Consider the following 13,519-nt stretch of genomic DNA (forward strand, 5'->3'; position numbering starts at 1 on the left):
GCGACTGAATGTGTTCTACATGTATTTTTTCCTCAGATGTAGGTATAATTGCCTTGCCAGGCAATCACGCAATGACTCCTTGCCACGAATAGCCATTCATCTGCGCGTTTTTGTGACCATTGTACTTTCCCTGTGTCCTCGTGACTGTCAAGTTCTCGTGCAAATTTGACAGTTACGATGTTATGAAGTTTCTGATTTGATGTCAAGCGACTGAAATGTATCCCTGTCCATAAAGAAAACTTTTCTTATTTCTTCTGTCAACAGAAGCGTCAACACAACACAGACGTGTAATTGGCAGGGCCCCTATGGGTTCCCGTACAAACCTCCATTTTGTTCCTTGAGGCGAAATGTACGACACCGATCCTCCACTCAGGTCTGGACATGTTGAATCTATTATTAGCATTTCGTAAGCTTGAACCATGCTATATAAACAGACGTTTCTCCTTTCGGGAGCAAGAAGCCGACGACGATGTTTTGTCTCAACAGTGTCACAGCTCTTGTTTTTCTCGGAGTGTGTTCGGGGCAGGCGCCGTCCACAGGAACAGGTGAGTTATTTCTATAAAGATGAATGTCTCAACTGTTTTAGGTACCTGTTTTCTGTAATTATATTTAGGGATCGTCCACGACACCGCACTGTCTGGAGACGCCCCATTAGGGCACGCCAGACACCTGTGGTCGGGTTCGAATCCCGGTTTGTGTGGATTGTGTTTTTAGGTTTGCCGACGCTCATGCTCGTGGATGTCATCAAAATCGTACACTCATTCCTTCTTCTGTCGATGTTTTCTTCAAGCTAGATACGAGACCAAACAAAGAATGTTAATTAACTCCAGAACCGTTACATAGTAAGATGACTGAAGCGTTGGAACTATTTCCTGCCAACTGACTTTATATAGATTACAACTTAAAAAACTGAACAGATAGAAACCAATTTCTTTCAAAATGTGTTCTGGAGAGCCTCATGCTGTTAATTATTATCGTTTTGTATACTGCGGTACTGTAGCTGTCGTTACTTCTGTAGCTGCTGTTGTCGGCACAGGTATTACATGACCATGTCCCAGGTGCCTTGCTGTTATCACACCTGGAACCAGCTGTATTTCTGTGCACACCTAAAACTAGCTACTTCTCTGTGTACACCTTGAATCATCAGCCTTTCTGCGCACACCTAAAACGAGCTACTTTTCCGTGTACACCAGGAACCACCAGCCTTTCTGTGTACACCTAAAACGAGCTACCATTCTGTGTACACCTGGAACCAGCTGCCTTTCTGTGTACACCTAAAACTAGCCACCTGAACCAGCTACCTCAGCTACTTTTTCCGTGTACATCGGGAACCAGCTACCTTTCTGTGTACCACTTTCTGTGCCTGGAACCAGCTACCTTTCTGTGCACACCAGGAACCAGCTACCTTTCTGTGTACACCAGGAACCAGCTACCTTTCTGTGTACACCTGGAACCACCAGCCTTTCTGTGTACACCTGGAACCAGCTACCTTTCTGTGTACACCTGGAACCAGCTACCTTTCTGTGTACATCTGGAACCAGCTACCTTTCTGTGTACACCTGGAACCAGCTGCCTTTCTGTGTACATCTGGAACCATCACCTGGAACCAGCTGCCTTTCTGTGTACATCTGGAACCATCAGCCTTCCTGTGTACATCTGGAACCAGCTGCCTTTCTGTGTTCACTTGGAACCAGCTACCTTTCTGTGTACATCTAAAACGAGCTACTTCTCTGTGTACCCCTGGAACCAGCTGTCTTTCTGTGTACACCTTGAACCACTAGCCTTTCTGTCATTCTGTGTAACGTGGAACAAACTGCCTTTCTGTTAACACCTGGAACCAGCTACCTTTCTGTGGACACCTGGAACCAGCTGTGTTTCTGTGTACACGTGGAACCAGCTACCTTTCTGTGTACATCTGGAACCATCAGCCTTTCTGTGTACACCTGGAACCAGCTGCCTTTCTGTGTACACTTGGAACCAGCTACCTTTCTGTGTACATCTGGAACCATCAGCCTTTCTGTGTACACCTGGAACCAGCTGCCTTTCTGTGTACACCTAAAACGAGCTACTTCTCTGTGTACACCAGGCACCATCAGCCTGTCTGTGTACACCTGGAACCAGCTGTCTTTCTGTGTACACCTTGAACCACTAGCCTTTCTGTCATTCTGTGTAACGTGGAACAAACTGCCCTTCTGTGTACACCTGGAACCAGCTACCTTTCTGTGGACACCTGGAACCAGCTGTGTTTCTGTGTACACGCGAAACCATGTAATTTTCTGTGTACACCTGGAACCACCTGCGGAACCTGCGAAGATCAGGGTTAGAATTGATCTTCAGTGACCCATGCTAACATGCGACTAACGGGATCGGGTTGTTAGGCTCGTGACTTGGTGGACGCATGTCATCGTATCCCAAATGATTTGATCGATGCTCATGCTGTTGATCACTGGATTGTCTGGTCCAGACTCGATTATATACAGACGATAACCTTTCTGTATACACAACTCATTCCAGGTATCTACATACACAACCTCAATCTAAGTAAACTTAGGCTCAGTATTATTCGTTACACTGCTATACTGAGTCTAACAAAACGTTGTGGAAGGTCGCGTCAGCTAACCTTTGAGCGACCTATGACCGTCCAATCAAACGCAGTGTAACGAATAATACTGAGGCTAAGTTTACTTAGACTGACACAACCTACTCCAAGTAGTTCCCCGTATGCAGAACTCATCCAAAGTACCTCTCGCTATAGGTACCTTTCTGTCTACACAACTGACCCAAAGTACCTCCCGCTATAGGTACCATTCTGTCTACACAACTGACCCAGAGTACCCTCCGCTATAGGTACCATTCTGTCTACACAACTGACCCAAAGTACCTTCCGCTATGGGTACCTTTCTGTCTACACAACTGACCCAATGTACCTCCTGCTATAGGTACCTTTCTGTCTACACAACTGACCCAAAGTACCTCCCGCTATAGGTACCTTTCTGTCTACACAACTGACCCAAAGTACCTTCCGCTATAGGTACCTTTCTGTCTACACAACTGACCCAAAGTACCTTCCGCTAGGTATGTAATTTACCTTTCTGTCTATAACACCCTGTACCCTAAAGTACCTTCTGCTATAGGTGACCTTTCTACCTTTCTGTCCACAACTGACCCAAAGTACCTTCCGCTATAGGTACCTTTCTGTCTACACAACTGGATGTAAGCTATAGGTACCTTTCCAATGTACCTCCTGTCTATGACCCAATGTACTCTACCTATTCTGTCTCTACAACTGACCCAATGTACCTTCTCGCTATAGGTACCTTCCTGTCTACACAACTGACCTTTCTATCTACACAACTGCCCCAATGTACCTCCAGCTATGGGTACCTTTCTGTCTACACAACTGACCAAATGTACCTCCCGCTATGGGTACCTTTCTGTCTACACAACTGACCCAAAGTACCTCCCGCTATGGGTACCTTTCTGTCTACACAACTGACCCAATGTACCTCCCGCTATAGGTACCATTCTGTCTACACAACTGACCCAAAGTACCTCCCGCTATGGGTACCTTTCTATCTACACAACTGACCCAATGTATCTCTCGCTATAGGTACCTTTCTGTCTACACAACTGACCCAAAGTACCTCAGCTATAGGTACCCTTCTGTCTACACAACTGACCCAAAGTACCTTCCGCTATAGGTACCTTTCTGTCTACACAACTGACCCAAAGGTACCTCCCGCTATATAGGTGCCTTTCTGTCTACCGCTAACTGACCCAATGTACCTCCGCTATAGGTACCTTTCTGTCTACACAACTGACCCAAAGTACCTTCCGCTATAGGTACCTTTCTGTCTACACAACTGACCCAAAGTACCTCCCGCTATAGGTACCTTTCTGTCTACACAACTGACCCAAAGTACCTTCCGCTATGGGTACCTTTTGTCTACACAACTGACCCAAAGTACCTCCCGCTATAGGTACCGTTCTGTCTACACAGCTGACCCTGACCCAAGTACCTCCCGCTATAGGTACCTTTCTGTCTACACAACTGACCCAATGTACCTCCTGCTATAGGTATCATTCTGTCTACACAACTGACCCAAAGTACCTTTCGCTATAGGTACCTTTCTGTCTACACAACTGACCCAAAGTACCTTCCGCTATAGGTACCTTTCTGTCTACACAACTGACCCAAAGTACCTCCCGCTATAGGTACCTTTCTGTCTACACAACTGACCCAATGTACCTTCCGCTATAGGTACCTTTCTGTCTACACAACTGACCCAATGTACCTCTCGCTATAGGTACCTTTCTATCTACACAACTGCCCCAATGTACCTCCAGCTATGGGTACCTTTCTGTCTACACAACTGACCCAATGTACCTCCCGCTATGGGTACCTTTCTGTCTACACAACTGACCCAAAGTACCTCTCGCTATGGGTACCTTTCTGTCTACACAACTGACCCAAAGTACCTCTCGCTATAGGTACCTTTCTGTCTACACAACTGACCCAATGTACCTCTCGCTATAGGTACCTTTCTGTCTACACAACTGACGCCAGGTACCTCCCGCTATGGGTATCTTTCTGTCTACACAACTGACCCAATGTACCTCTCGCTATGGGTACCTTTCTGTCTACACAACTGACCCTAATGACTGACCCTATGTAATGGGTACCTACACTCACTGTAGGTACCTTTCTGTCTACACAACTGACCCAATGTACCTCTCGCTATAGGTACCTTTCTGTCTACACAACTGACGCCAGAAGTACCTCTCGCTATAGGTACCTTTCTGTCTACACAACTGACGCCAGGTACCTTAGTTGTATACACAAAACAAACTCACCATACTTATCTGTATACACAATTCTACCCCGGTACCTTTCCGAAATCGCAACTGTTTACACAACTCGTTCCAGCTACTTCTTTGTAGTCCTCAGGTTCCCTTCTGTAAACACAACACGCAAAAGGTTCATTTCTGTGTATACAAGTGAACCTTGAACCTTTTCGTATACACAGCTGTAGCCAGGAACCTTTCTGTTTACACAGCTGACCCCCATAATCCTTGCTGTGAAGAACACTGACCCCAGATGAAGCTCTGTCCAACACAAGAGCCCGGATTCGATTCCTCTCATTCCTTTTCCGGTGTCCCACGCCGTGATATTGCTGGAATATTGCTAAAAGCACCGTAAAACCATATTCACTCACTCACTGACAGCTATGACTGCCTAACACGTATGTCGGCATACAGAGACAAAAAAAAATCAAATAACTGATGCGTATCTATATCTCAGTATTTGGTGATTTCAGTTTACTCCAGTGAATTCTGAACTTTGTCCTTATAACACGTCAATAGTTTGGGTTGTTTTATTTTGGGCATGCATTTTCTTTTAACCTTGCAGTCACAGAGCCATATCTTCCAAATGTGAAGTTCAGTTTGATGTAACTATTAAAACTGTCAATTTCAGTCAGTTCTGAGCGCGTATGTTCAGACGATAACGGAAGTCACGTGGTTATCACGTGATAGTAGCATGACAACTAACTAACACGTGACCACATATGTTGTCAATAAACGGCCCTGTGACCCATTTTATGCCAGCAAGTGTGTGCGTGATAACACGACAAGTGCAAACAATAAGGGGGTGTACCCTAAACTCAGTAAGGATGATGAGGAAGAGAGAAGGGACGGTGGGGTAGCCTAGTTGTTAAAGCGTTCTCTCGTTACGCCGAAGACGCGGGTTCGATTCCCCGCAAATGTACTAAGTGTGAAGCAGATTTCAGTTGTCTCCCGCCGTGATATTGCTGCACTATTGCTAAAAGCGGCGTATAACTAAACTCACTCACTCACTCTGTTTTGAAATTAAAGTGTTGTAACATGCCACAGTTCACGTCCCGAATAAAACTGTTCACTGCTGTGACTAGATATGTCAAAATCATAATGTCGTTTTATTCCAGACAGTGTTCATTGGTACTTCTCAGATCCTGTGTTTTCTCAATTTTTGACGATGGAGTTGGACGCTGATGCTGTTTGTGTAATTTCAGGCGGCAGTAATGACCTGCTTGTATTCACCCAAACTGCTATGGTGCACATCGACGTAACGACCGGTCAGTCCACTAGTTTCCCCAAGCCGAGCATCTTCAGCATCAGCGCCGTGGACCACGATCGTGTGGACAACAAACTGATCGTCGTGGCGGTCTCTAGTGTGATCTTTTCCTGCAACATGGACGGCAGTAACATCACCTACCTGCGTGATTGGACTTCAAATCCTTGTATGTAGTGTAGTATCATGTACAGAATTCCCTTATGAGTTAACAGCGTGATGTACAGAATTCCTTTTTGAGCTAACGTGATGTACTTAATTCCCTTAAGAGTTAACAACCTGATGTACAGAATTCCCTTATGAGATAACAGTATGATGTACAGAATTCCCCTATGAGTTAACAGCGTGATGTACAGAATTTTCTTATGAGCTAACGTGATGTACAGAATTCCCTTATGAGTTAACAGCGTGACGAACAGAATTCCCTTATGAGTTAACAGCATTATGAGAATTCCCTTACGTGACAGTGTACAGAATTCCCTTATGAGTTAACATGAGTTAAGTTAAATGTGTGTGTGATGAGTACAGCTAACGTGATGTACAAATTCCCTTATGAGTTATGTACAGAAATCCTTTATGATTTACAGGATGTACAGAATTCCCTTATGAGTTAACAGTGTGATTTACAGAATTTCATTATGAGTTAATAGAGTGACGTACAGAATTCCCTTATGAGCTAACGTGAGGTACAGAATTCCCTTACGGGTTAACAGCGTAACGTACAGAAATCCCTTATGAGCTAACGTGATGTACAGAATTCCCTCATGAGTTAACAGTGTGATGTACAGAAATCCCTTATGAGATAGGTGATGTATAAAATTCCCTTATGAGTTAACATGATATACAAAATTCCCTAATGAGCTAACATGAGGTACAGAATTCCCTTATGAGTTAAATGCGTGAGGTACAGAATTCCCTTATGAGTTAACAGCGTGGTGTACAGAAATCCCTTATGAGCTAACGTGATGTACAGAATTCCCTTATGACATAACAGCGTTATGTACAGAAATCCCTTATGAGTTAACAGCGTGATGTACAGAATTCCCTTATGAGTTAACAGCGTGATGTCCAGAATTCCCTTACGAGATAAAGTGATGTACAGATTTGGTTATGAGTTAACAGAGTCCTGTACAGAAATCCCTTATGAGATAGGTGATGTACAGAATTCCCTCATGAGTTAACGTGATATACAGAATTGCCTAATGAGTTAACAGTTTGATGTACAGAAATACCCTTTGAGATAACGCGTGATGTACAAATATCCCTTATGAGTTAACAGCGTGATGTACAGAATTCCCTTATGAGTTAACAGCGTGATGTACAGAATTCCCTTATCAGTTAACAGCGTGATGTACAGACGAGCGGAAGCTTTAACCACTAGGCTACCCCACCGTCCACCGCCATCAGTCCGGTGTGCTGAATATGTCGCACGACTCATATCGCCATGTTTTGTTCTCAGCGCCTTTCACAGACAGTCTGGCAGTTGCTAGTGATGAGCGACTCGTGTTTTTCGGTGGAAGTGGCCGTCAGGTTGTCCGAATGAGTGTCACTGGAGAACACGAGACTAGTCAACCGCCAGAACACGGTTCAAAGAATGGCTGTCGATCATACCACAAGGTACGTGAGTAACTTCTATGAGTCTCATTTTAGAAGTTGGGACGGACAATATTGAACTAACTTCATGGATAACAACTTCTCTATTTCGTGAGTGCGACGTTTCGATACAGAATTGTGTACCGTAGTCAAGCAGAGACTGACAACTTTACAAGAATCTGTATCGAAACGTTGTTGTCCATAAAGTTTGTTTATTTATGTAAGCGAGTAGTGTAATTCTCTAAAATGAACAAATTGTTATGTGGTGGCGTGTGGTTCTATGCAGTCCTGTGCATAGAGCTCAGGTTACAAATCAGATGAAGTTAAGCAACCATCACCGCGGAAAATCCTTGGATGGGTGACTGTTTTGGGCAGCTTGACTCCTGAGAGATTCTAGGACTTCAGTCCTGCCTCAAAACGAAGCACAGATGACACATGTCGTCCCACCTCAGGCAAGTGAGTTTGTTCAAAATTGCCTCTGTTAACCCAGCAGAAAGTGGGTACCCGGTGGGACAAGTCATGTGACTAATAACTTTCCAGCGCCTCACAGGCACCTTGGGTTATCCGGGGTAATAATGTTTTAGCACTTTGGGCATGCACAAATGTGTGGAAAAGGCGCGTTATAAATGGTCATTATTATTATTGTTATGAACAATAATACCTGGCGATCGCACAAAGATCATGTACGACCTGCAGCCAACTCAGAGACATACCACAGACATTCCTCACCTATGTTAAAGTATAAGAGTTATGAGAATATTGGTCCTGCGCAGCCTATACTTGTCGAGTACCGGTTGTCGTAACGGGCGACGTGATGTTCGTGGTTGACAGCGTATCAACGTACACCGGAGGTTAGGACCTGTCCTCATCAGTTGCCATTCCGGAGCCTTAGTGAGTGAGTGAGTTAAAATTTTAAGTCACATCGGCAATATTTCAGCCATATCGTGACTAAACAATGTTTAGAATTCACCATATATACATGCAAATTATAAAAACCTGCCATTGAAGGACAGTAAAACCGACTAGATTATCACAGTATCAAGAAATAAAACCAGCATCTCTTCCTAAAATTGGATTTAAATTAGGACAATACAGTATAAAATGGGCTATAGATCGCCAACAACTGAAGGTAGATCACCATACCAGGGTGAGGTGAGGTGAAATTGGGTTTAACGTCGTGCTTGAGAATATTTCGCTCATATGACGACATGCATGCGTGTGTATGTGTATGTGCGGCTGCTTGTACTAGCCCAGACTGAAGCTGGATTTATAGTGCTAGCCCACTGAGATACCATGCCGCAGTGAAGCATGAATACCCCACTCAGACACATTATACTGACTCCGAGCCGACCAGTCCTTGTTGTACCCATTAATGCCGAGCGCCAGACAGGAACGAACAAGTACCATATTTTAACGTCTTTTGGTATGACGCGGTCGGGGATCGAACCCGCGACCTTCCGCTCTCCGGGAGGACGCTCTAACCACTACATCAAGGAAGCGGTCACCATACCAGGGACTCCGGGGCCTTAAACAACAAAACAAGATCTGTATAAGAGAGCCAAGTTCGATACCTGATAAAGAAACACCGTTCAGACATTTTAAGCATTTTGTCATTCAGAAAGGTTAGTGACAGGATAGTTACAGGCCGAATAAAGGAACCCAGTGTGATCTACTGTTTCAGCAGTTTCACTGAAGTTATGCCCCGTTCTTATAATCACGATACCAGCTAATGGCGATGGTGTCTTGTTTGTTATAGACAGACATAATTGCAAGGCTGCTCTGTGTTCATGATATATAAATGCTAAGTTCAAAAGTATGTGATATGTCAGTGATGTAGGAGCTCGAAACAGTCCTGGCTTAAGGGATACTTTCTTACGTCACATTTGTTCTTCATATTCATGAACATGTTTGTTTACAATTCGTCTCCACTGATGCTTTGGGGGACACGAACCACTGTATAAATAAGTATATAAGTAGTTTCTAAGATTGTATTTGCACAAGAAAGACTGAAGATCTCTACAAATAGTTGATGTTCGGGGCGTATTAGCCAGATGAGCACAGAATATTTTACGAGATTGTCACAACTAGTGTTAAGAACAGTATATTTAAGCCTCACCAAGGGAACACAATATGAACATATGATGTGCGTTAACAAGAGTACCCTCGCCATTCTTCATTGAATTATGTGTGACTATAGTGGGGTAATCTAAATTACAAACTGAATCTTTTTAGTAAACGGATATAAAATCTACAGCATTCATAAATATAACGATAAAATCAGGCATAGAGGGTTTATGATTTATAAAAGTTTCATTAGATAGCAAAATAGTGTGTCGTTATTTCCATTTACAGTGTGGTTGCTATCGCAGGTTTCTTTGGAGACTATAGTCGCTACAATTATAGCCAGTTAATTGTGGGCTACATTTTCCTCCCCATGTGATACAAATGGAATTGGTTTAGCGTTAGCGAACAGCGTGACGTTCGACTCGCCTTGGTACAATTCACGTAATATTAACGGGACTGCCATTCATGCTCATTATGGATTAATTTAAATGTATGTCCATTTATCGTCACGACAGGATGGTCTTCTGGTGTGAGCGAGGGATGGACAATAATTTGTACAAGATGGGGTTTGATGGAGGACCTGTAGCGATACACAAGGACCTCCGGTTCTTTGGGCCAAAACCGCGGGCCATGGACTTTGTCAGTAAGTAGTCCGTATTGTTCACGTGTTTGTCTGGAGAAGTCGAGAAGCTAGAGGTAGCTATTATAATTACAGCTGCAAAGCTGGACCAAGATGAGTCCGGCGTTAACCAAGCAGATAATTCTTTCACCCAGTAATGTGGGAAGACCATGTAATGTCTGTGTGAGATCCGGGTTAGAATCAGCAGCAACCCTGGCGTGTCGGAAGAGGCGACTGACGCGATCATGTAGTCTTGGCTGATCCATGCCATCGCATCCCAAACTTATGTTCATTGTCTAGACTATTATTTACAAACAGCCACAACGTACGAGGAAAATCGCTGAGTGCGGCGTAAAACAACAAACACACAAGCTTTAACACGAAACAACTCAACACATTTCAAGCTTTGTTGATGGACAGATAACAGGATGTTCACGGTAGAGTATGATGGTATCTACGCTATCGACCTGGCGCACTTCGACTACACGGTGATCAACAGCAGGGGAAACCGTCGTGACCGGGACTATGACATCGTGTATGACCCAAGGAGACAGCGAGTGTTTTACTCCTTTGGCAACATCCAGTAAGTACCTGGCGTGAGTAGGGTTGACAACAATGTAGCAGAAAGTCAAACCAGTTCTCCCATCCCTGTTTGAACTGGGATAGTTCTTGAACTCAGTTATTATCTATATTTCTTCTAATGCTGGCCGTGATTCACCTACGGATGTCACCAACTGAATTTGTGAGTTTATGTTCAGTATAGCAATTAAGCGAGGGACACCAGGAATATGTTTTACACGTTGTACCTATGTCAGTCATCGATGTCTTTGACGTGGATGTATGGTACTGGATTGACATCTTTCCTTTGAAATGCGTAGAAAGGAGTACAACAAGGTCATGCATACTTTTCTTTGAGAGTTTTTGGAAATGGGTGTGCTAACAAAATGCCACGAAGACTTGTGTTTGTATTAACACTGTTCACCTTTCTTTGTATAGGAGAGTCAGGATGATGACTCCCACCGGCGAGCAGGATGCCACCGTTGGACCTGACCTTGGAAGCGGCAAGAAGGTGCTTCTCGTGCTGTAGGCGATGTTCATCCACACGCTGTTAACTGACACTGTAATCTCAACATATAATGGGAAAATAAACTAGATTACCATGCAAAGACGTGTATTTATATTTGTTGGGAAGATTGAGTGAATGCTATTAAACAAAAGTAACACTATATGATTCTCTCTGGAACCAGTGTTAATTAATCAAGCGGTGTGTGCACTCAAGATACTAAGCCACCGTACATTCTGGATAGAGGACTGACTTCTGGACGAGCAAACGCTTCGACTATTAGGCTATCCAATTGCCCATGAACCAGTCTTAGACCATTGTATTTTGCACATATTCTTCACAGTGCATGGTGGTCCTAAGTGGACCTGGTCAACCTTGCAGCTTCCATGGACTTCTGCTGGCCAATATACTGCTGAAACATATCACGTTGAGATGTTGTTCCAATTTCACGTAATTTGCAAGAAGCATGGCATAAACTAATGTCCCAAAAGAAACGATACCAAACATTTTTTCAATATATGTTTTAATTAAGTATTCTTTTTTGTATGAAAACTTGAGCGTTTCCCGTGTTCCAAACCAAACGTATTCGATCGAAAAATCCGGGAACATTTGATCAGTTGAGAAAAAACCCGCACATTTTGCAAAAATGATGTTACGTCCCGTAGCGAAATGCAACTCCAGTTCAACTTACAAAACTGCTGACTCGACACGTTGAGATCACTGCAACGAACAGCACACAAAACAAATTCCATGTTTGGCAGCGATTTAGAGGGATAGAGTGCCGTTGGAATGGTCCATCAGGGAGCAACGCACACCGACGTCGCCAGAAAGTTCGGATGCGCGCTCATAACCTTCACCAGGTCAATGCAGCGGTTTGCTCAAACAAGTTGGACAAGAGACAGGCCGAGAAGCGGGAGACCACGGGTGAAGACCGTCACATCCGGGTACTTCAACTCCGGAACCGCTTCATCGCGGCAAGGGCGGCAACTGGACAGTGATGAGTCGACAAACTGTGTACAGGCCATTGCAGGCACGTCGCCCCTAAAGCGAAGCGTTCCTGACACCACAACAGCGAGCCAACAGATTGGTGTGGGCAGGGGACTTCGACGTGCCGAGACTGGGCACGGGTCATGTTTTCCGACGAGAGCAGATTGTGCATCTTCAGGAACGATGGTCGGCAGCGTGTGTACTGACGAGTTGGTGAACGTTAGGCACAGAACTGCATTCATCAAGTCCGGCCATACAATGGTTTGGGGTGAAATACACGGTGACGCCAAAACGAGGAAACCCGAATGCACAGCGTTATCCAGATGAAACTTTACAACCAGTTGTTCAGCCAATCATCCAACAACAGCCTCGTGGAATCATTTTCCAACACGATAATGCAAGGCCACATACGGCAAGGCTGACTCAGAACTTCCTCGCCAACGCCAACATTTAAGTTTTACCATGGCATATTCACCGGATATGAAACCCGTAGACGTGTACTGGCGTGTATTGGTGTACATTGACGCTCACGATAAACATACCCTGTAATAACGTGAATTGGAGACGTCTGTTGTGACATATTCCACACTTGCCTAGTCATGTGTGTTCGAATGAAATTTTCATTTTGAACCCCTCACGTCTTTACAAGCCTGTCCTAATGATTGTAAAGGATTAATTGAAATGAATTCTTGTACACGTGTTATTGAAACGATTCTCAAATGAAATATGCTAATCGAAAATTTCTTTATCGTTATTTTTTTTTAATGTCCTTTCAAACACACGGTATCGTTTCTTTTGGACATTAGCTTACACGAGAAAAGTATGAAATTAGAAAAAAAACGCTCCGCTCATCGTTCTGGAACAAGTCCGACATGCCAAGCACAGATGAAAAGCTATATGTATGCTTCAGTCCGATACGTCGAAGCTTGACGTTGATCGTCGATTCATCGTCCATGGGAACACCCATGTTTCTTGCGTAATGATGCGTGCAAGAAAATCTTGTGCATCAGGTCTTGTAAAAGAATCTTGCACAACTGTTAATAAAGTTGATAATTAATTCCATAGCTAGTCAAGGACCAATGGA

At 44.0% G+C, this 13,519-nt stretch overlaps 1 protein-coding gene across 2 annotated transcripts; it reads left to right on the plus strand.

The window, feature by feature from the left end:
• Positions 1–415: 415 nt before the first annotated feature.
• LOC124255971 lies at positions 416–13,170 on the plus strand. Of its 2 annotated transcripts, XM_046689921.1 has the most exons (6): positions 425–545; positions 6,051–6,278; positions 7,569–7,726; positions 10,282–10,409; positions 10,806–10,968; positions 11,382–13,170. In XM_046689921.1, exons 3-6 carry the CDS (start codon positions 7,704–7,706, stop codon positions 11,470–11,472), a joined length of 405 nt encoding a protein of 134 aa, XP_046545877.1. In that variant the 5' UTR covers positions 425–545; positions 6,051–6,278; positions 7,569–7,703; the 3' UTR covers positions 11,473–13,170. The 2 variants fall into 2 exon arrangements, with proteins under 2 accessions (XP_046545876.1, XP_046545877.1); XM_046689920.1 differs by lacking the exons at positions 10,282–10,409; positions 10,806–10,968 and having other exon boundaries at positions 416–545; positions 11,382–11,546.
• Positions 13,171–13,519: the final 349 nt, after the last annotated feature.

Source organism: Haliotis rubra, unplaced genomic scaffold, assembly GCF_003918875.1.
Source record: "Haliotis rubra isolate DU_JTF1 unplaced genomic scaffold, ASM391887v1 Scf614, whole genome shotgun sequence".
NCBI classification, from domain to species: domain Eukaryota; kingdom Metazoa; phylum Mollusca; class Gastropoda; order Lepetellida; family Haliotidae; genus Haliotis; species Haliotis rubra.